The 21,638-nt window shown below is 50.8% G+C and overlaps 10 protein-coding genes and 1 non-coding gene across 11 annotated transcripts; 1 reads left to right on the top strand and 10 right to left on the bottom strand.

Moving 5' to 3' along the window:
* Positions 1-113: 113 nt before the first annotated feature.
* Positions 114-1,639, bottom strand: YTM1 (WD repeat WDR12/YTM1 family ribosome biogenesis protein; the record flags this gene model as incomplete). The annotated part of the gene is made up of 2 exons (XM_043283115.1): positions 114-1,453; positions 1,516-1,639. 2 exons carry the CDS (start codon positions 1,637-1,639, stop codon positions 114-116), a joined length of 1,464 nt encoding a protein of 487 aa, XP_043140427.1.
* A 229-nt stretch (positions 1,640-1,868) lies between these two features.
* ACHE_70747S (uncharacterized protein) lies at positions 1,869-4,478 on the bottom strand (the record flags this gene model as incomplete). The annotated part of the gene is made up of 3 exons (XM_043283114.1): positions 1,869-2,679; positions 2,731-4,250; positions 4,317-4,478. 3 exons carry the CDS (start codon positions 4,476-4,478, stop codon positions 1,869-1,871), a joined length of 2,493 nt encoding a protein of 830 aa, XP_043140426.1.
* A 692-nt stretch (positions 4,479-5,170) lies between these two features.
* On the top strand, positions 5,171-6,926 carry ACHE_70746A (histidine phosphatase family protein; the record flags this gene model as incomplete). The annotated part of the gene is made up of 3 exons (XM_043283113.1): positions 5,171-5,813; positions 5,862-6,000; positions 6,065-6,926. 3 exons carry the CDS (start codon positions 5,171-5,173, stop codon positions 6,924-6,926), a joined length of 1,644 nt encoding a protein of 547 aa, XP_043140425.1.
* A 264-nt stretch (positions 6,927-7,190) lies between these two features.
* On the bottom strand, positions 7,191-7,278 carry ACHE_t70010S. Its single transcript has one exon. It is a non-coding gene; the product is annotated as a tRNA-Asp (tRNA).
* A 401-nt stretch (positions 7,279-7,679) lies between these two features.
* On the bottom strand, positions 7,680-8,522 carry ACHE_70745S (uncharacterized protein; the record flags this gene model as incomplete). The annotated part of the gene is made up of 1 exon (XM_043283112.1): positions 7,680-8,522. One exon carries the CDS (start codon positions 8,520-8,522, stop codon positions 7,680-7,682), a length of 843 nt encoding a protein of 280 aa, XP_043140424.1.
* Positions 8,523-9,032: 510 nt separating this feature from the next.
* ACHE_70744S (uncharacterized protein) lies at positions 9,033-9,442 on the bottom strand (the record flags this gene model as incomplete). Its single annotated transcript, XM_043283111.1, has 2 exons — positions 9,033-9,283; positions 9,346-9,442. The coding sequence occupies 2 exons, from the start codon at positions 9,440-9,442 to the stop codon at positions 9,033-9,035; spliced, it is 348 nt and encodes a 115-aa protein (XP_043140423.1).
* Positions 9,443-10,521: 1,079 nt separating this feature from the next.
* Positions 10,522-11,919, bottom strand: ACHE_70743S (RNA-binding protein; the record flags this gene model as incomplete). Its single annotated transcript, XM_043283110.1, has 5 exons — positions 10,522-10,524; positions 10,590-11,325; positions 11,382-11,528; positions 11,582-11,686; positions 11,741-11,919. The coding sequence occupies 5 exons, from the start codon at positions 11,917-11,919 to the stop codon at positions 10,522-10,524; spliced, it is 1,170 nt and encodes a 389-aa protein (XP_043140422.1).
* Positions 11,920-15,071: 3,152 nt separating this feature from the next.
* On the bottom strand, positions 15,072-16,043 carry ACHE_70742S (general transcription factor IIH subunit TFB6 family; the record flags this gene model as incomplete). The annotated part of the gene is made up of 2 exons (XM_043283109.1): positions 15,072-15,634; positions 15,695-16,043. The coding sequence occupies 2 exons, from the start codon at positions 16,041-16,043 to the stop codon at positions 15,072-15,074; spliced, it is 912 nt and encodes a 303-aa protein (XP_043140421.1).
* Positions 16,044-16,762: 719 nt separating this feature from the next.
* On the bottom strand, positions 16,763-17,736 carry RRP7 (putative ribosomal small subunit assembly protein; the record flags this gene model as incomplete). The annotated part of the gene is made up of 2 exons (XM_043283107.1): positions 16,763-16,771; positions 16,828-17,736. The coding sequence occupies 2 exons, from the start codon at positions 17,734-17,736 to the stop codon at positions 16,763-16,765; spliced, it is 918 nt and encodes a 305-aa protein (XP_043140420.1).
* A 283-nt stretch (positions 17,737-18,019) lies between these two features.
* DMC1 (recombinase DMC1) lies at positions 18,020-19,496 on the bottom strand (the record flags this gene model as incomplete). The annotated part of the gene is made up of 9 exons (XM_043283106.1): positions 18,020-18,087; positions 18,136-18,298; positions 18,347-18,369; positions 18,420-18,847; positions 18,905-19,008; positions 19,061-19,156; positions 19,209-19,264; positions 19,341-19,377; positions 19,452-19,496. The coding sequence occupies 9 exons, from the start codon at positions 19,494-19,496 to the stop codon at positions 18,020-18,022; spliced, it is 1,020 nt and encodes a 339-aa protein (XP_043140419.1).
* Positions 19,497-20,279: 783 nt separating this feature from the next.
* Positions 20,280-21,347, bottom strand: gisB (putative zinc knuckle nucleic acid binding protein; the record flags this gene model as incomplete). Its single annotated transcript, XM_043283105.1, has 7 exons — positions 20,280-20,507; positions 20,562-20,753; positions 20,821-20,939; positions 21,008-21,049; positions 21,109-21,120; positions 21,196-21,231; positions 21,293-21,347. The coding sequence occupies 7 exons, from the start codon at positions 21,345-21,347 to the stop codon at positions 20,280-20,282; spliced, it is 684 nt and encodes a 227-aa protein (XP_043140418.1).
* Positions 21,348-21,638: the final 291 nt, after the last annotated feature.

Genomic DNA, 21,638 nt, shown 5'->3' with positions numbered 1-21,638 from the left:
ATTAGACTCTCAATCCTACCATTGAACAGAACAAGAAATAACTCTGTATGCAGGACAAACTTTTCTATCCATTAAAGAACGCCAAACCCAAATACAGATGTGCAGCTCTACTCTTACTTTGCAGACGACAAAACCCCCTCTCCCCGATTAACTTGAATCCTCTTATCCTCACCACCACTAACAATTCCAACCGTCTGGTCCCAGCACACACTAAACACCTTAACACCCTCACCACCAACGCGCTTGCTGTCCGATTTCCCACCTTCTTCCAGACTCTTCCGCGAGATCGAGTACACGCTCTCGCCGACAACACCGTCCTTGTCCGTCTTTGTCGACCGGATATCCCAGATTCGGCATGTACCGTCGTGGCTTCCACTGATGAGTCCGTAGGTGCTGTGGGGGTCGCGCGCGAGCGAGACGACGGCGTTCGTGTGGCCACGCAGCGTCATGGCGGAGAGTGTCGTTGCAGACGTACGGGGGTCGATAAGCGTGATGTGGCGAGCAGACGTACCTGCAGCCAGAAGGTGGACTTCAGGGAGGTGTTCCAGAGAAAGAAGCGAGTGGGACAAGGTGCGGGTGTCGACGAGGGCAGAGGTGACCAGATCCCAGGTGCGCAGGGAATGGTCCCAAGATGTCGAGTATCCAACCGTCGAGTCCTTTGCGTCAAAAATGGCAGCAGACACGGGTGCCGTGTGTCCAGACATCAGGGACAGGGGACCGCGCTGGGGCGTGCTCACGGCCGAGTTCAGCTTCCTCTTCTTCGAACTTCGCGATGCGGCAGATGGAAGCAGATTTTCCGGAGCGGCAGGCGCATCGTTCTTCTTGGTCGACCAGAATCCGACGGTGTTGTCCGACGAACCAGACAAGACGCGGCTCGACGGCGCATGCACAGCCAGCGAGTTAATGCCAGACTTGTGTCCATATAGCTCAAGCTGCGGCGAAAGCATCCCCGAGAAACCACCCTTCTCCTCAGCATACTTCCAAAATCGCACTGTCCGGTCCAAGCCAGCAGAAACGATCTGGTTCGGCGAAACGAACTTGGCGGCCTTGATCGAAGCGCTGTGCCCTCCCTCGGTCACCGAAGTCGACGTCGCGACGATCTGAGAGGACATATTCCACACGCGAAGCAAACCATCATAGCTTCCAGAGAGAATTCGCTCCTGGCCCGGACGGACTGTCGCAGAAGCCCACGAGGCCGGTACCGACGTCGCAGAGAGCACATCCGTCGAGCTGACCCAGTCGTCGTGCTCAAACGAGGCAATATGCAGCGGGGGAATCAGAGCTCTGACATATTCAATTTCAATGGTCGTTTCGGAAGAGATCCCATTGGCGGTTAGGTATTCATCGATCGAGGTCCGGAGGAATGTGCCATTGATCAAAAATTCGAATGGGATCGGCTTGTCGTTTTGAAGAAGGTTGTTCACCAACGTAGACAAAGCATAACGGCGCAGTCCTTTTTTAACAGATTCCAAATATTAGTATTAATCAGTTTGCGAAAGCATTGGGTGTTCGCACCTGTAGGAACGAGAATCGGTCCAGTATTCTCTGGCAGAGCAATATCTTCTTGCTTGCTCGTTAGCTGCACACGAACCTGTCTCTGCGCAGCCTGAGCAGTCGCGGGATCCTGATCCACGTCCATAATGTAGTATTAAAAATGTCTGAGTTCAGATATGTGTGTATAAAATAAATGTAGAAAAATTCGATGCCTTTTGCGGGCTGGACCAAGCGGCGCTGGTGAGAAAAAATACGGCGTCCAGCGCGGCCACCTGCGCAGAAGCCGGAGATCCATACATCTACAATGCTAGTTTATTGACAGAGTAAACGATTTTTTATGCTACTATATACAGAAGAAAATCAAATTAGCATGCTTAAGAGTTCTGTCTAATCTCCGCAATCGCCTTCCGCCGATAATCAGACTCAGCGAAAAGCGCCTTGATCAGATCAACCACCTCATCAGGCGAGAACTCCAAGCGCAGCTCGCCCTCAAGCCAGAGGAACTTGATATCAGCAAGAGAGCTCTCTAGGAGGTTAATCAGGTACTGGAAACGGAGCCAATTCCGAACGTAGACGGCCGTCATAGGAACAGTTTCCGTGCCATCTGTGGTTTCTGGGATGAAGATATCTTCCAGTTGAGAAACTTGGTTGCAGAACGAGACGAGGCGCTGTGACTGCGGTTCGGAGATATCACCCAGGTCTTCAATGTCGATGATGATCTTGTTGATCACAGTCGACACTAGAGATCCGATTGACTGGAGAAGCGCCGAGTGTGACAATATCGGCTTCCACTCCGTGTAAACGTCGCGGATCCTGTCAACCGTTGCGCTAATTGCATTTTCACACTCGCCCAGGAATGGCTGTTCCGAGCACTGGCCGAATCCCTGAGTACCATCAAGCAGATCCGTAACAATAGTGCGCTGGGTCTGCATCTCCTTGCTGTAGGCAGCCTTGCCGAACTTCTCAAGCGCGTCGATATCAGTGGTCAATCTTGAGAGTTGATACTCCTCGACGATGTTGCGAATTCGTTCCGCGAGATACATGCTGTCGTTGTACAAGTACATTTGACCTGCGTTGAGTTTAAACCCATAAAACGACGACGCCGTGGCCTTGAACATGGCGAGGATCAAGGTGGGAAGTGCAAGAAGTGCTGCTCCTGACGAGACAACACGCGAATTATGGTGTCTGGTATTCATTAGCCTTCATTTACAGATATAGCGATTGGAGATCACTTACGTAGGCTGTGATATGGTTTGCGAGTCCGTGATCTGTTGCAGCACGACATCCACAATAGAATCAGGAATATCCGTCACCATGTACGTCTCTCTCAGCGTGACCTCTCTCGAGGCGTTATGACCAGATGAATCATTGCCGTTGGCGGGCTTCGTGGCGGCAGCCGCAGGAGGTTGCGAGGGCTTATCTTGAGAAGTCTCATCATCCTCATCGTCCCAACCCCAAGCATCTCCAGCATCGTCCTCATCATGTGCCGCGGGTGCGGCGGCGTCCGGCTTGGTCTCTGGAACGTCATCCTTGTCATCATCGAGACCCCAAGCACTGACATCTTCTTCTTCCGGCTGTGCCACATGTTTTTCGTTGGTTTCTTCCTCGTTGTCATCGTCCCATCCGGCGTCCCAGTCATCAGAAGGTCCATTCTCCAAGAGGACTTCGTCCGCTTGGGATACTTGCTGTTTCTCAACTCGTTCCACTTGCTTGGTTGCACCGCGAGCGGCAGTAAGGACTCTGCGAATTTGGTCTAGAGAGTCGACCCGTCTCGTAGTAAGCCAAAGACGAGGGGCTTGGTTTACCCAAGAAACAAGCTCTTCATGGCCGTGCCAGCCCAAGGTCTCTATAGACTTGGTGAATTTGAGAACGTGATCCAGCGTATTCTCGAATTCACCTAGCCCTGAGAGTTCTGTAGGTATCGCAGATGATAGCCAGGATGAAATGACTTTAGAAGAGAGGTTAGGGATAAAGTAATTGGAGAACGGGGTCAAAATGGATGTCGGTAGGTTTTGTTGGAGATAACCCAGGACCTGGGCGATGCGACCCAGCACTTCAGAAACAGTGGCTGTACTTGGCTCGGTTTCGACTGTAATTCCAGAAACATCAACGCGAACGCCACGACTTTGAAGAGGCACGCTAGGTAGCAAGATTGGGTTGATTAATGCCGAAAGGAGGTCTTTCTGGAGCTTGTCGTTGGCTGCGTCCAGCATATCCAGCCGAGACAACGCTGCAATAGTCTCCTCCAGCATAACCCTATACCCATCTCCTGCAACGAGCAGCTTGTGCTGCTCCCTATCAATCGATAACAGGTCATTCCACCGCGCAATAAGGAAACCCGCAATCTCCTGCCTCAACCCAGTAACATTCTCCGACAAAATGCTCTTCACGTTCGTATCCGCAAAGAGACTTTCCGCATTGACATCCGCTTCAGTTGCCTCCAGAATGTCAATAGCCTCCATTATCCCGCCCTCGTGCAGACTCGCCTGCCCAGCCTCGAGCTGCTGACAGAGCCTCTCCACCTCCTCCAGAGTTATTGTCACGGCCTCGTTGAATGTGATTTCCGTCTGTATCAGATTCACCTTGGCGGCGGCATCCACGACCTTCAACTCCAATGGTCTCGTACTCTCGTGCATAGAAACAATCTCCCGCGCAGTATGCCTCGACCGTTCGATGTCCGCGTGTAGCTGTTTTGCTTGCGATATCCAACTGTCGGCGTCGAAGTCATTTTCACGACTCAGCGTGCTTATTTCGGCCTATATCACTGTCATCAGTATGGGTTCGGGATTCGCGCTGCAGGGCCATCGCGGAAGGACACCCACCTCGACCTGCTCGCGGGCCTTGGATATTAATTCCAATTCCTTCGAGAGAGCTAAAGCAGGAAACTCAGACCCCACGACTTTTTCGGATTCTGGATAAGCGCCGTCTGCGACAAAGTCCAGCACAGACTGGCATACTTCGTCCTCCGGAGCATTGGTGGTCATCGTGATCGTTTCCACAGAGGCTCCTCTAATGCTGTCTGAAATCGCAATTCCCGGTAGCTCACAGAAGCAATATCTCCAGTCATCTGCCGGAAGCCACCTTACAATAGTTAAATCCTTTCCAAGGGCGAATCCAGAGCACAGCTGCGAGCGTTAAGGACAGCGTCAATGCCCGTGACCTCACCGCCCGCAGCCCGCATATAGTCACGTGATTTTATACATGCCTAAATTCACGACATCATCTCGTCGCATACAATACTAACAACATGGTGAGTCCCATGTAACCGCAGTATTCAAGTAGCATCATCTAGATACAGAGAACAGACCGCTTTCTGCACTCCCCCTCCGCAACCCCGCTCAACCTCGCTCCTCGGTTTTTACCAACCCTCAACTCCGACTGCTGATCGCACCCCCCAAAAGGAAAAACCTTCCCTAACCTTGTTACTGCAGAGAGAAAAATCGCGATGATAAGCGATGTCGGAGTCCCCCGAAAAAACTGCCAGGCTAGGCTGACCAGTTTCTTACGGCTCCTTTTGTGTTCCTTAGAGAGGCACGCCCCACCGGCTAGTACGACTTGGTGCTAGTGCGCAGGCTAAGCTCATGACTGACCGGAGATAAATATCTCATGAGCACCTTCAGGTACGCTCCTTTATCATAGCAATCTACTGCGTAGTACGGAGTAGTCAGTATTCAAGATGCAATTGCTAAATTCACCTACAGCGGCGCTCCTCGCCACAGCCCTTCTAGGGCTCGATCCCGCCGCTGCAGCTACAGCATCGAGTTCCTCTGCATCTACATCTGCAGCTGCATCAGCGGGAGCATCCGCACCCACCGGCGCAACATATGCCTCCAACTTCGACATCACCACAAGCTGGGGCAACCTAAGCCCCTACGCCGACAGCCCGGGCTTCGATGTGCCAAACGGCGTCCCTCACGGCTGCGAACTAGCACAGGTGCACATCCTCCACCGCCACGCGCAGCGCTACCCAACATCCTCCGACCTCGACGGTCTGGGCATGCAGAAGTTCGCGCAGAAGCTCAAGAACTACACTGCACTGCACCCGCATAGGACATTGGCGCGTGGGCCGCTGGCGTTTTTGAATGACTGGGAGTATATGATGGGTGAGGATACGTTACTGGGGAGTGGTGCTGCGACGGAGGCGACGTCGGGGGCTGATGCGTGGGGCAGGTATGGGCGGTTGTTGTATCGGACTGGGGCTGGGGTTGTGCGGTGGGAGGATGGGTTGAATGTGTACCCAAATGGGACAAGGAGGGCGAAGCCGGTGTTTAGGACTACGTCGCAGGCGCGGATTTTGGAGAGTGCGAGGTGGTGGTTGAGTATGCTGCCCTTCTCTCTAACTAAATGGATAGGGCTGACAGTGCTAGGCGGCTTCTTTGGTAACTCCGGTGCCAACAGCTCATACTCTCAGTATGACCTCGTCGTCATCCCCGAAGTCGATCCATTCAACAACACCCTCGCCTCATACGATTCCTGTCCCGGCGACTCTCGCGAAGGCTACCAAGGGTAAGCCCCCAGCCCAACCCTCACACCACCTGAATCACCAATTACTAACAATGCCTTCGTACAGAGACACGGCCGCAGAATCCTTCCTCCCGGCCCTTACCCACTCCGCCATATCCCGCCTATCCCCTTACCTGCCGCACGACTTCCACCTAACGACCTCCGACATCCTCGCCATGCTCAACATGTGCCCCTACGAATACGCAACCTACAGCACCCACCCCTCCCCTTCCCCCTTCTGCACCCTCTTCACAGAACAAGAATGGAAAGACTACGAATACATTCTCGACCTCCAATTCTACGGCAACTACGGCTTCGGCGCTTCAACAGGTCGCGCCCAGGGCATCGGCTACATCCTCGAACTCGCCGCACGACTACAATCCAATCTCATCACGTCCAGCGACACGAGCATCAACTACACATACGACAACAACGAGAAGACCTTCCCGCTAGGCCAACCCTTGTACATGGATATGTCCCACGACGACATCATCGTCTCCGTCCTCACAGCCCTGGGCCTGGAGTACTTCAAGTACGGCCCAGCCGGCCTCCCAGCAGCGAACATTACCCACGCCCCGGCAAACCGCACCTTCAACCTCAACAAGCTCACGCCCTTCGGCGCGCGCCTGAACACTGAGGTCTGGAGTTGTCCGTCGCCAGCTTCCATTGGGCACTTGGATCCCGTGCTGTATTCGAACCCGGATCTTTCGACTAGGAATACGACGGAGTATATCCGGTTTATGTTGAATAATGCGCCTGTTCCGCTTGATGGGTTGAAGGGGTGTGAGAAGGGCGTTAATGGGTTCTGTGCTGTAGGGGATTTTGTGGCTGCGGTGCCGGGGTTGAAGAGGGATGCAGAGTATCAGTTTGCTTGTTTTGGGAAGCATGACGCTGGGGGAAGACAGGTTGGGGATGGGAAGCCTGAGTAAACGCTGCAAATAAATATGTTGGAGGGGAATTGGCAGAACGGAGAAATAATGAAGCAGCGGCAAGTATATATCCGTTGGTTAAGAGGCTTCTTGGATAGTGGACAATTCGAAGGGCATAAAAGTAACCAACGATTAACGATAATCATGCAGGCGCAGTAGCCTCTATCAAAAAGAAAAGGACAAAAGAAAGCTAACGGTGCCTTCTTACAAGTTGCAACAGCTACAGATACGGCGGGAAAATAATACAAAAGCAAAAAAGAAAAACTCCCCGACTGGGAATCGAACCCAGGTCTCCCGCGCTTGCAGTTGTTAAGCTGACAAGCGGAAATCATGACCACTAGACCATCGAGGACTCCTTGTTTAAACGGATTTTTGTTTTGTTTTATGATTCAGTATTCCAAAGCTCTGCCTGTAATTCTCCATGTTCGTCACGATATATCAATATCAATACTCAATGTTACTAGATTCATCAATGCCCATGCGTTAAAGCTATTGAATGTCATGAATTGAGACACATCACTATGGATTGCATAACGAAAGTGGTATACTGTCAACCAATATATATAACAGCCAATGTGAGGGTCCAGAAAGCGCCAAAATTTGCACGTAAACGAGGGTATAACACGGAGCACAGCAATACCAAAAACTAAACAGGCGACTGTCGTAAGAATATCATCAATGGCCAAGCCGTCCTATAAGTCCGTGCCATCGGGCGTGGTGCGTCAAACCGTAGCGAAGAACATAGCCAGACGCTCACAGGACGGATTCAAGACTCGCACTGGTGTGCAAAGGTGTCTTTGTCGGGGTTTGCTGAATTCTGTCACATCCCTTACGGGGAGTTTCTTCGCCCTGGACCAAACTTGCCTGCCTGGATTTGGACTGAACCTCAGGGCTGGCATAGAACTGCTCAGTAGTCTCTGATCCAGCGAGGGACTGGAAGGGATCGGTGATGACGGATTTGTTGCTGTGTCCTGATATGTCTCGAATTCCAGACAGTGAGACACTCTTCATCATCGAAGGCAATGGCTGACGACTAGCATTCTGACTGTGACGTTCCGCAGAGGACTTGTAACCAACGGGCACAAAGCTGGGGACAGAAAGCGGCTCTTTCGGCGGAGTGAAATTTCGGAAAACCCGGCTATACTGGTCTTCGTTAAGCACACCAGCAATACTAGGCTGCTTGCTGTGTTCGTAGCTGATGCCACTAAAGCCGGAAGTAGCGCGACTGCTGCCGCTGGAGCTCGATTGGTAGTCAGGCATAGTGATATCACTCTGGGATGATCTTGGCCCTCGATGATGATCAATGATGTACGCATCCCCAAAGGGGTCTCCCACGACTTGCGGCTCTTGGTGAACCCATATGGGCGCCCCCGGAGCGTCGGACGACCACTGGGTCGAAGGTAACTGAAAGCCCTTAGGGCGCGATAAAGCGCCGTAAAACGGAGGCGGAGATTGAACATGAGCGCCAGGAAGTGCGGCTCCTCGGCGGTACTTTGATGGCGAGTGAGTATGAGCGTCCTTTGGTTCTTTCAGGTCATCGAGTGGGGTGCGGCCGGAATTGTATTGGAAAGGTTGTTGCTGCGCGTGCATCCACATGGAAGCATTCGGCCAGGCAATGTTGGCAAGCTCCAGGATTTCTGTTCCCAGTCAGTTGAGACGAAAATGTTATGTAATGAGAGACAGGGCCTTACGCAAAGGGCCATGCTGAAACGAAAACGCGATGACATCCCTGACCCGCTCGATTGGAGGGGAACGATGAGGACGAGCGAAGCCTTCCGCAATCACAATGACAATTTTACCGAAAAAGTCGGCTGCGCTCGACAACCTTTGATGCAGTATCTCTTCATGGAATGATGGAAAGCGAAGGAGTTCCTGGTCACCATTCTTGTCGATTTCTGAACGCTGTTAGTGGATCGAACCGTATAAACAGAAAAGAACTGACGCACTGGGACTTAAGTCTAGGAACAACAATGTTAGCAATACGATCCCACGTCCCGGGACAATGGCAACACTCACCAATAACATGAGGCCAGGTAGTCCTCTGACCGAAAACACAACCCCTATTCTTCGTCAGAACCATAACCTCACAACAGAAATCAAAACGACTCACGAAGCCGGCTCCCCATCGATATAGACTTGAGCATGATACAACAAGGCATCATCAGGCTGCATCAGGCTATCCATCAACCGGCTGGGCACAGGCTGGTCCCAGTTATGAATAGACGCTCGGAACGGGGCACCTTCCGGCAAGCTTGGGATATAGCTACCAAGGACCGGCAGCAAGGTCTGGGTTCCTGGCGGCATTTGGAAAGACTGCGGGCCTAGGACGGGTCCCATATCGTTGAGGTAGGGCGACTCTGGTAGAGAAAGCATATGTTAGCAAGTGGTAAACCAGAGCAAAGAAAAAGAAGATGAGTACCTCTGCCTTGGATCACGGAGCACTGCGTCTTGAACTCCTGGATCGGGGTCTTGGAGTCCCCTGGGAAGAGGAGGACATCCCAGTTTTCGTATCGCATCCTGGGCGTTTGGTAGAGGCTCGCGACCGTTTTTGTCTTTAGAATGCGACGAAATGAAATGAGGAACTAAGTCTGGGGAAGTGCAACTGATAGACGATAACAGTGTAAGAAAACGACATCCACGTCTGTGTACAGATGAGAGAAGGGGACGATATCAGCAACCGGAGGATGAAAAAAATTCAAAAGAGGTATTCGGTGCCGAGAGAAAAATGAGAGGGGGAGAACAAGAAAATAAAGGAAGGAAAGAGGGAAGCTGCCCTCCGGCATGGTTCTTTCCTAAACGGTCATTCCTGTATAGGCAGGCGCCCGCCAACCGTTCGTTCTATCAACCCCAAAATATCTACAAAGATGAAGTACAACTGCCGAGTAACTAAAGGCCGAGTAGTAATAAAAGAAAAGCATTCCGAGTTCCGTCATGGAATGGATTGAATTGAAAGCAAACGGACGAAAGGAAAAGGAAAATGTTGTACAGGTCGTTGGTCTAGCAAAAAGCATGACATAGCATCCCTAAAAGAAAAAAGCGAACATGACTTCAATTTGACTGCTTCATGAGAAAAGATTTGGGAATATGAAACTTTTCGCAGAATGCCTGCCCAAGGAGTATAAAGGGAAAACGAAGCGCATCAACAATCCCATCACACGCAGAACGAAGACCCAGGGCCGGAAGCATGATATTTGAAAAGGAAACGAAAAGAAATCGGGGCATCGAAAGGGAAGAACAAACAACAGGGACATAAAAAAACATGGGAGACATATGGGTTATAGAAAAGGGTAAACGACGATAAAAGAAACACAACAGATGGGCTATTAGACGAGCTCAATCTTGCTTCACGGAGACGGGAAAGGAAAACGGAAAAGACAAAACCAAAGCGCTCAGATGTAATGAAATAAGTAGCACAGGAGAAAAGGGCGCCCACGGAAGAGGGAGCTATAGGAGGGGAACTTTCGCAGAAATAGCAGGCTTGTTACAACACAAAAGACCCATTATTGAAATGACGCAGAACTCCTGTTAGTGCCTCCTTCAAAAAACAGAACGCTTTTGTTGTTGTTGGTCATGTTGTTAATTTTGTTGTCGTTTTTTACTAAGAACGGTTCGTTAAATTTGCTTTCAAAAAGGAGACTGCCAAGTGGCTTCAGGACCACCAACCTTCATAGGCGCGAAACCACCGTATTGGTGAGCTGGCGGCATGCCCATGGACGGGTACATCGGCGGCGGTGGGGGGGCGGGACGGTAGGGGCTTCCGGCGGGGCCGGAGTTGTTCTGAGAGCGGCCCCAGCTGAGACGTACCCGCGAGTTGCCAATGGGGTAACCCTGCATCTGGTTGATGGCCATCTCGGCAGCGTGGCGCTGGACGAACTGGACGAAACCACAGCCCTTGCCAGGAGGGATCTTGACGTAGGTGATTTCACCAAAGCCCTGGAAGAACGAACGGAGCTCGTCCTCGGTGACGTAGCCGGAAAGGCCACCAACGAAGACGGTGGTGTTGTTGGGGTCGGTGAACTGGTTCATGGGCTGAGGAGCACCGTAGAAGCCCATGGGGGGAGCGCCCATGGGAGGGTACATGCCAGCAGGGCCGGGCATGCCCATACCACCGGGCATCATACCGGGACCCTTGTTCTTGGGCGTGGCGGTCGAGATACGCATGGGGCGGTTACCGCAGTAGACACCCTGCATCTCGCTCAGAGCGCGCTGCTGGTCGTTCTCGTCGGAGAAGCGAACGAAACCGTATCCGCGGGACATGCCGCTGATGGGGTCGGTCATGATCTTGGCGGACTTGCAAGATGGGAAGCGGCTCTGGAAGAGAGAGACAAGGACGTATTCATTGACCTCGGGACCAAGGTCACCAACGAAGATGGAGTACTCAGGACCACGGTCATCACGGCTGCACTTAAGTTAGTGATCTGCGATATGATATCGCTGACAAGTATTTATACTTACCTGCGGTCAGCGAGGCCACCACCAGTAGCCCAGTTGAGCTTGAACACACGGTTGGTGTTGGGCATGGGGGTGCCGTTCAGAGACAGGGCCTTGGCGGCGGCAGCGGGGGAGGTGAAGTCGACGAAGCAGTAGCCGGCGTTGCTCCTACTACCAACATTAGGATCGCCTTCAACAGATTATGGTGCAACTAAGGTACTCACCCAGAGAACTTGTCGCGGATCATCTTGACGTTGACCTGCTCACCCATCTGGAACCACAGGTTGCGGATGAAGTTCTCATCGATCCAAGGCTCGAGCTCACCCATCCTGCACATCTATTAGCGCATGCACTAAGCGCGCGATCCCCAGAGCTAAACGTACCAGAGAGTGGTCTTGCCATCGGCACCCTGCTGGGGAACGGCAGCCGCAGCGGCATCACCGGCAGGACCCTGGAAAGCAGCGTCCTGACCAGCCATAGCAGTGTCCGCAGGAGCGGCGGGGGCGGCGGCGGCAGCAGCATCGGCCTGGTTCTGGAAGGAATCGAAGTTCTGGAAAGACATTTTGGCGCTTGGTAAAGAAGTGTATCAAATTCGACAACTTTTCTAACCCGAAAACGGCTCGTACAATTGGGACTTCGTGGGAGTCGTTAAGAGAGAGCGTGCGTTCGTTGAAATCCGTAAAGGACAGAAAGGGTATTCTTCTGTGGGAAGAATCGGTTAGTGGGGAGCTGATCACGGGAGCACTCTGACGATGGATGATGATAAGCTGGACGAGGCCTGGAGGCAATGCACAGTGCACAGGGCAGTAGCGCAACGCAATTGCCGTTGTCTGACACCGACGAAAGAAGCTTTTCAACTTCGCTCGTATGCAAGAAATCGCGAGTGAAGAATGTCTGCCGTGAACTGTATGCGATAGCGGTACTCTCGTTGCCAAGACCGGAATATCCGAGTAGAAATGTCGCGCGAGACGATTTGAATGCTGTGATGCAGACACGCCAGATCTCAAGGAAAGAGAAGATTCACTCAATAAATCGCAAAAAGACGAAGAGAAAAAAAAGTCGAGCGATTCTCCAGTTCCGGTACCCGCAATACAACCGCATTCGTCAAAGGATACATTTAAATCTGCTCCATTCTCCGCCGATTGCGACCGTCCCAAACCAGTCCGTCGACCCGATTTGTAATCCACCCGGTCCGACACCAAGCCATGTAACAACAAGGTCGCATGCTCGAAAGACTTGAGTAATAAATGTGGACACTGGAAAATGAAGGTGTGGAGTCGACAAACAAGTGTGCGGTCGGGTATTTTGGGAGGAGGGGACCAAGTGGGCTGGCTGGCTGGCTGGGCGACCAAAGGGAAAACTCTGAGAAATGGCGTGGGAGAAGAAGTGGTCAAGGCAGAAAGCGAGAGAGCACCGGCGCACGCACGTACGTATCAAGGCAGCATTCATCACCGCAGATCGATAAGACTAGTCTTGCCCACAGCTGTAAAACGACCGTCTAGGAAGGAGGAGAAGGAGAGAGAGTCGGGCTGTTTTCCCTCTTGAAATGATTTGTGTTCTGTCATAGCGTGGAGAGTGCCCGTCCTCCAGGCCTCGGCCATCCATCTTCCTCAACCAAAAAAAAAATAAAAGAGAAATTGTACTCACCAAGACAAGATTAAATCAACCTTGCTAATAAAAATGAATCACAAGTGCGTGGGAAATTGTCGTGGCGCAAAGACGTTAAGACGAGAGAAAGCCAAAGATAACTCCCGCAATGGATTGACTGGTAGAAATAAACGAGATCTGAACAAACAGAAAACGACAAAAAGAAGAAAAAAAGGAAAAAGGCGATTCGCAAACCGACTCCGTTAAGATCCGACCAGAGAAGGAAAGATTTTAAAGGAAGATTGAAGGAAGGAGGAAAGAGAGAGAGAGAGAGAAGAGAGAAGAGAGGAAGAGAGGAGAACCAGAGAGGAGGGGTAAAAGGAAAAAAAGAGAATTCCAGATATGCTTCAGCAAATGGAGGGGACTGAAAAAAAAAAAAAAGAAAGGTAATAATAGAATACCCATACACTTACATACATAGGGCACCGGCAGATGGGGCATTACGCAAATTACAAAATTACCTGCACGGACGCGGCTCGTTTTATCGTACAGTTACTTATTGAAGAGTGATGGTGCTCTGTACGAAGTAGTAGAGTGATAGAACTGATATTATTCTCTGAATAGGCTATAGATATGAATTTATCCATATTAACAAGGCTATTTCATTCTCCAGACAGCGTAGGAATAAGTGACGATATGCAGCCGCGGCAGTTTCAGCCTCCAATACACAGTCGCATGTTATTTACTGTAGTTTCACTAATCAAGGATAGTCACTTGACTCTCATACAGGTGCTCCTATATCGATCTTCCTTGCTTGACGGGATGCGAGGACAAAGAAGACAAAGAACGACCTTACTTCATACTAGCCCGTATCCATGGCCACGGCTCGGCTCAGGCTCTTTATTATGTCGCGGAGTACACCGTGTATCGCACGACTACCTGAATGCTGGCACAGAGAATGTGAATCCTGTTTAGCGATCACTCTGATATGATGCTGAGTACAAGTACTGAAGAACCGTCCTTGCAGATGCAATGCATGTCACCTGATCCAACCGGACCTTATCTCCATCGACGTCAGTACAATTACCAGTTTACCAGCCTGTACAGGTACAGTATGTACGTACCAGTAACCACAGACCAGAACCATGGAGGGTGCCATGAGTAGGATTTCTGGTTAGCAGCCCGTGATTGGCCGGACATTGCGAACCGGGCTGGTTCGTATTCAATCCCGAAAGACGCCATTGTCTGCAATTGTACAGAGTACCAAGCACTAAGCCACAGTCATGTATTTATGAAACTTATGCCACCGTTCCAGCTGATACTGAACCTTAACCCCCTCCCAAAAAAAGAAGAGAAAAACTCAGACGCGTCGACGCGCGCTTGATCCATTCATCCACTACGGATACTCATACATGGAATGAGCAAGGAGTTACTCCGAGTACTGTACTTATTTACCTCTCGATACAGAATACAACGATTCCTTGCATTGAGCAAGTACTTTTGTTAACAATTTGATCTGTGATAATGCAGGTACCTGGCATGCTGTACATACTCTCTCTATAAGCACATCCGGAGTCGAGGAAAACTCTTCTTCAGTGGATGCATGACATACAATTAATATCGCACCTCTTGGAACCATGGATCGATGTCTGCCTAAGAGGGCCATTGCCACTGCGCTCTACTGTGTACTGTAGAGTACAGATATACACCACCTTTTCGTCCTGTGTGGCCATAGTCTGTGGACAATAAACTCTGCTCAATTGTACATCAATCGACTCATCGACTCCCCTCGTACTCTGTACAGTAAGAGTACTTGGACTTTGCGATCCACACAGGTCAATCCAGATGAAATTACAATCACCGTCGCCCAAGCACCAATCATCATCCGCCCTGCGCTTCCGATCCCAATCCGCTTAAAATTCTGAGGCCTATCGCGTGGCGTTCTGAAAGATTCAAATCCACCGGTGGTGCCCTGTAATTTTCAGCCGTTACGGAGTTTTGCTTTTCGCACTTCAGGAGCTTACATCTACTCGGCGACCCGGTACTCTGGTCTGATAATTTAGTTAGGGCTGTCAGTTTAGTTTAGTCTGGTCTAGTAGTACATATATATATAGATATGTTTGTTCTTTATTGAGCTGTACTAGGTGCACACGGAGGCGTAATCTCTCGCTGCCCAATATCATCCCCAAACTCTCCCTGTCTCCCCAGCTCATCCCCCAACAACTGAATCGTCCGTTCATACACCCTCGCCGCCTCCATCTCCCACCGTCCAGGTGTCTCGTGATACTCATCAACCGCATTGACAATCGCATCCACATTCGCATTCACATTCCCAAGCACATCGACCATCTCCTCCTCACTATCCACCTCACTCTCCCCCGTAGCATCCCCATCCTCTTCAGTTGTCTCATCATCGTCACTCCGTTCCCTAACCTCCATAACAACCATCCGACACGCCTCCGCAATACTCTTAATCCGTACCTTCTCCGTCATCGAGACGATATTCCTCTTCGTCTCGAATCCCGCCAGCGGAGCCCCCGAGTCCGCGTCTTCACCCGTTAACAGCGACGCAAAGACGGAGTCTAGTTTGCGGAGGAGGCGGAAGGTCGATTGCGGGGTGAAGGGGTAGGAGGGGAGACTGGAGTTCACGAGGACGGCGAGGGAGATTATGTATGGGATTTGGAGGGTTGCTGTTATGCGTGCGGTTGTTAGTTCAAGTAATTGGTTAAATTGGGGGGGAGGATACGTACGCGTGCCACTAACCCAGACGACATCGACTAAGCTCTCGATATCTCTGACCATTTCTTTGAAACTCTCGTATCCGCGCTCATCCTGGCCCTCACCCTCACCCTCACCCACTCCGTTCAGTGCTCCGCCTCCATACGAACTGCTAAACTTCTTCGCGTGCCGCCGGTTTATCCCCAAAATACTCTTGTCCAAATGACTTATCACAGCCGTTTCTTTCATCGACCCCGCCTTGAGCGGGTGCGTGCGTTGTTGTGGGAGGAGGGAGGGTGTTGCGGTTGAGGTTGACATTGTTGAGGGCGCGGGGGAGGGGAGGGAGGGGTGCATGAAGCCGCCAGCTGAGTCGGAGGCCATTGTCGTATGGTTAATCGCTAGTTGTCAATGGCAAGTATCGTCTAGTGTCTGTCTAATTGTGTGTGGAATGCGGAGGGTGTTGGATAAGCGCAGGACTGATTTCTGCTGCGTCGAAGCACTCAGCGCATACTCAAAGATATATTCCAAAAGTGCTGTCGCTGAGGATTGGCAATTTGTCATTCATATATAGATGTCTAGCTGGTGTATGCGACTGGTTTGTACAAAGTACCCCGGGTATCTGCAGAGCGCAGAAGATGTCATCGCCAAGCCTGACATCTAAGTGGTCTGTGCGGAGTACCATAGCGTAGTATTGTATTCTAGAGAGTACGTCTAAATGGCATTTGAAAGTACAGAGTAATTTATTCATATATATTCCAAGCAGTAATATATATGCTTCTCAGTTCTATACTAATCTGAACATATCAACACTAGACTGCGTTAGCAAATGCCAGAGACCAAACTGACGAGAAGCAGCAGAATGAACAGTGGAACACGTCAGGAGTGAGAAGATAAATAGAATCGCTGGTGTTTGATGGCAAGGCATGACATCTGATCATAGATCGAGTCTTGCTACTCTGGCCCCAGCGAGCTCATCATGTGTATAGAAGAGTACCCCGTAGATGGAAATAAATCGTTATACTTACAATCAAACCATCCTGAACCCATTACTTTTCCCAACCCAAAACGCCCAGCTAAACCAACTTTTAACAAGAACGAAATTATTCCGGCTGCGATAGGTTAGCAATGGCATCTCCAAATCAAGCAGAGAAAAGGAGAAACCCACCCGAATCTTCCCCTTCCGCTCCTTCATCTCACTCAACTTCCTCCTATCATCATCAAACCTCCTCAACAACTCGTTTTGTCTCTCCTTCCTCTTCTCCCGACTCTGGAAGCGATAGAAATCGCCCAATCCCTCCTCCTTCTTCCTCTGCCTCTCAACTAACTCCCTCATCTCCTCCTGCTGCGCCACATTATTCAACTTCGGGCCACTAGTAACAGTAACAAACCCATCGTCATCCGGCATCTGCGCCTTCCGCGCCTCCTCACGCTTCCTCGCCTCCGCAACCTCACCAAACACAACCATAAAGTCGTTCACGGTGTGCAAGAGCGTCGCGCGGTCCGGATACCGGAGCTGCTCGTGGTTCTGGTACCGCGCGAGACCGAGCGGGGAGACGCGGTCCTCAATGCCCTCGGCCCAGACGATCTGAGTGCCCTTTTTGGCGGCTTTTGCGGCGGCTTTCAGGCTGTTTTCCATGCTGGGTTTATCGGCGAAGATGACGACGGCGTGGGCGCCGGATTTCTGGAGCTGGCGATCCCATGTTGAGGGGAGGTCGATGGCGTCGAGTTGGGATTGGAGATCGTCGGCTGTGATGCGCTTGCGCTTTTTGTTGTTTTTGGAGGCGGAGAGGGTTGGGGGGGAATGCTTCTTTTTCGTGGGGACGTTTTCAAAGTGCACTTTTTCGACGCGGCCGGCCGAGAGTTGTGCAGCGAAGAGGTGGCGGAGGTGGGTTTCGGTTGTGTCGATGGGAGCGTTGACGATGAAGAGGGAGCGAGGGGAGTCCGGATCTGGGATGCGAGGTTCGTGACGGCGTAGGTAGAGGTAATGGGTGGCTGGTTTGGGGAATGCGGGTGTTGGGGGGAGTTGAACGGGGAGCACGGTATAACCGGCTATCTCTGGTGACTCTTTCTTCATTTTCTGTATTTCGGTATTTCAGGAGAAATTCAGCAAGGGAAAGAAGTTGAGATACGGACGTGTCTGCGCAAAAGAAATTATTCGTTCTTCCGCTCCGAGTTTGCGCTGCGGGAATTTTGCACGGCGGAAGCGGAGACCACCGATAAGGCTAAGCTATCTCAAGTACTTGTACATCGACATTTGAAAAACAGTAATATCAGTTAAAAAAACAGAGAATACCATAAAAAAACTTTTAAGAAATAACTCAAATCATGCCATCCCACATAATTCTTTCATTGCAACGTTAAATCTTATCAGGATCATTAATTCCGCCGTTCGTGATCACATAGGTCGCCTCGCGCTCAGGGCAATCTGCAGCTGTTAGACAAACTATCATCCTCAGAGCTAATGAACACTAACCCGGTGAATCCTGAATCTTGGCCACACGTTCATCTCCACGTCCCTTCCGAAGCAGAACACGAGTCGCAGACGCATGCGCCAAGACATGTCCTCCAACGGGCTTACGGCCATCAGCTCCTGCAAAGAGGGCACTGGCGCCAGGATCGCTTTGGACTTGGTTTGTCTGGTATTGTCAGCAAGCATTATGTAACTGAAGAAGCAAGTGGCTAACCATCAGAACGCAGATGTTGAATTCTAAACCACAGATGAGCCTTGTAGTCAAGAAAGAAGGAGCAGAGACATACCTTCAGCCATATGCGAAAGCTTCATCAAGAACTGGTTAAGTTTCTGCTGGCGATCCGCAAGCTCTCCACGTCCACAGTAGTCCACACGGAAGCAATTCATAATACTATCAATAATCAACAGCCTGTACTCGCCCGCCGCGAACTCCTTGCTGAGAGTGTACAACAGCTCCAGCTGATGCTCGCTATTGAGCGCTCTGGCGTAAGCGATATTCTCCTGAGCAGAGTCTGGATCAACACCGAAACGCTCTGCAATCTGGACAATACGCTCTGGACGAAAGGTACCCTCGGTATCAATGTAGGCAACCTTGCCATCTGCGCCTCCCATCTCCTTAGGAAGTTGTGCGACAACGGACATCGTGTGTGATAGCTGTGTTTTACCGCAACGGAACTCACCAAAGACCTCGCTGATGCTCATGCTCTGGAAGCCCCTATGAGCGGTTAGAACAGACGAAGCCAACCAGAACGGGAGCCAGGCGTCAACTTACCCTCCAAGGATAGCATCAAACTGCTTGCTTCCAGTCGAGATCTTGGTAACCCTCTTGCGCTGATGATTCAGCTCCATGGCCGTGATGAACCCAGAAGCAGAGGGCTAGACGGTCAGCATCAGCGAAGGATCACACGCTCGTAATGACTAAACGAACCAGACACTTCTGAATAGCCTCTTTAACCTTCTCAACCTTGATCTCGCTGAACCCTCGAATCTTCAACAGGGTCTTCCGCGTAGCGCCATGGACGGACTAAGCGTATTAGCCCAATAAACGATGACAATCGTCCAGGAAGAGTCTGTACAGCAACAGTATAGAATCCATTTGCCTTGAGTTTCGTGATATCCGCTGCACTGATTCCTATTGCATCATTCTATCAACACAGGTTATCCGGGCGAGATGAGGCGAGACGAGGGGAGGACAGCCCTGGACGTACCATGAGCCTGGATACCGTCGATATCAACGATGAAATCCTATTAGATATCGAGACGACCAAAAGTTAGCAATTCACATCAATCGTGGACAGAGGAGAAGGAAAAGGAGGAACCTCTAGATCATCGTTGAACTCGTCGCCTGCGTCAGATCCGGACATTTTCTCACCAGGTTATTGTTATGCGGGTGTAGATATAGAAGTGATCGATATATATGTAATAACACAAGAATAAGAATGATAGAAGTAGACAGGATGGATTTGTATGGGATGAAGGTGAAATTGATGCCGAATGCAAAGAGGATTGGATGGAAAGAAGTGCTCGAGGAGAGAGCTGCGTCGCGTCAACCCAAATAGGTTATGGTCAACTTGGCCACCATCAGACAGCGTGCCGCAACTATGAGACGGAAAACAGACAAAGACAAGAAGAATCTAGATTTTGAAGAAATTTCCTTTGTTTTTGTTCCTTTCTTTGCTTCCCATTTTTAATAATACTAAGATAGCACAGTACACTATCTTATATAGCCATTCCGTACAAAAGCACATCGTCCTCGGTCCACCAGTATCTCTCTCCACCTGCACTCAATTGAAACCCATCTCCTTGCCTCGTCTCCTTGAATGAGAAGGAAGATAATCCGCAGAAAGAACAATAGACGCCAATTCACGAGACTTGAGTCGTGCATGGGGATCCAAGCCATGTGAGAACCTGGGACTTCGTGAAAACTTTTTTGGTTCGTCGTATACATAATATAAAAAGAAACAGAAGAACACCCGGTGCCAATAATCCGAAACAGGGCCGTAATATATGCAAGCAAAAACACGGGGGAAGAAGAGAAAGTGATAGGCCGAATTAGGAAAAGAACCCTAATACAATAAGAGAAGAAGAGAATAGTTCCCCCGTTGGATGTGGGATTCGCACTTCGAAGGATACGTCAAGTGGTCCCTTTATGCGACAGCAGCGGTGGGAGCTGCTGTGACGGGAGCAGCCTCCGTGCTGGCTTCAGCGGCAACAGCAGCGGCGGCAGGGGCGGGGTTGGACTCAGCAGCCTGAGTGGACTCGTTGCTTGGACACTCCCGAGAAATGTGACCGGCCTGAGAGCACTTGTAGCAGACCTTGCCGGCAGAGCTCAACGGACCACCGTTGGGAGCGGTGCAGTCACGGGAGATGTGACCCTAGGATTTTGTCAGAAGAGGCTCATGAACAGACACTATTAATAGTACACTTACAAGCTTTCCGCAGGCATAGCACTTCATAGCCTGGGCCTGGCAGTCACGAGCGAAGTGGTTGGGGCCACCGCACTTGTAGCAGGTGGCAGCACGAGGGTAGCCGCCAAATCCACCGCGGAAACCACCGGTGAATCCTCCACGAGGACCACCGACACCGCGACCAGCACCAGGAGTAGGGGTACCGCAGTTGCGCTAAAAGGACAAGTCAGTCATCCCATCCTTGCCAATCCTTCAATCCATTGTAACGGAATAGACGTACGGCAAGGTGACCAAGCTGGTTGCAGTTGTAGCAACGGCCGCTAGTGCCACCGTTCAGGCGCAATGTGGGACAGTCAGCCTGGACGTGACCAACTCCCTGGCAGTTGTAGCATTGTTTAGCTGGAGGAAACACATGTTAACGCTTTGTACTCCCCAACGGTTGAATCCTGCGAAGGGGGGTTCCTTACTCTCGGTCGTACGAGGGTGCGGGCAGCTGCTGGACTCGTGGCCTGGTTCCTCAGGTCAGATCAAAGCTCGGAAGAAAAGACGACATACGTCCGGTACATACCAGCCTGCTTGCCTATAGTAAAACGTAAACGCATTAGTCACAATCTCAGAAAGCAACCATATAGCTGCACAATAAGGGTTCACCAACAGTTGTAGCAGAGACGCTCGGTCGAAGAGCAGACCTCTATTGTATCCCGTCAGCCAATTTCCTCCCATTTCCGGCCGAATTGCTGAATATTACTGACCAGCGTAGTGGCCAATGTTGCCACACTTGTAGCACGCACGACGAGAAAGCAACATTTTGACTGTATACTAAACTGATTCTTTTCTTCAGTCAGCCGCAGTCAATGGACAATGCTCGTTGGCCCGTGAAACTCCGCATTACGATATCAAAAGACCAAAGGGTTGGCGGTGCTGGCTTTTCCTCCCCTCTCTCGATATCAACCGTTGTAAGACCGTTATGGCAGTTGCTGGACCATGCGACAGCCCGCATTGCTGAATCCATAGAAAAAGCGCCCGAATATCCCATCTCAACCCATATTCAGTATCCGAAAAAAAAAAAAAAAACCGAATCGGCCATAAAAATCCAGG

The sequence above is a fragment of the Aspergillus chevalieri genome, chromosome 7 (genome assembly GCF_016861735.1).
Source record: "Aspergillus chevalieri M1 DNA, chromosome 7, nearly complete sequence".
Classification (NCBI taxonomy): domain Eukaryota; kingdom Fungi; phylum Ascomycota; class Eurotiomycetes; order Eurotiales; family Aspergillaceae; genus Aspergillus; species Aspergillus chevalieri.
This window is presented reverse-complemented; position numbering and strand designations above follow the sequence as displayed.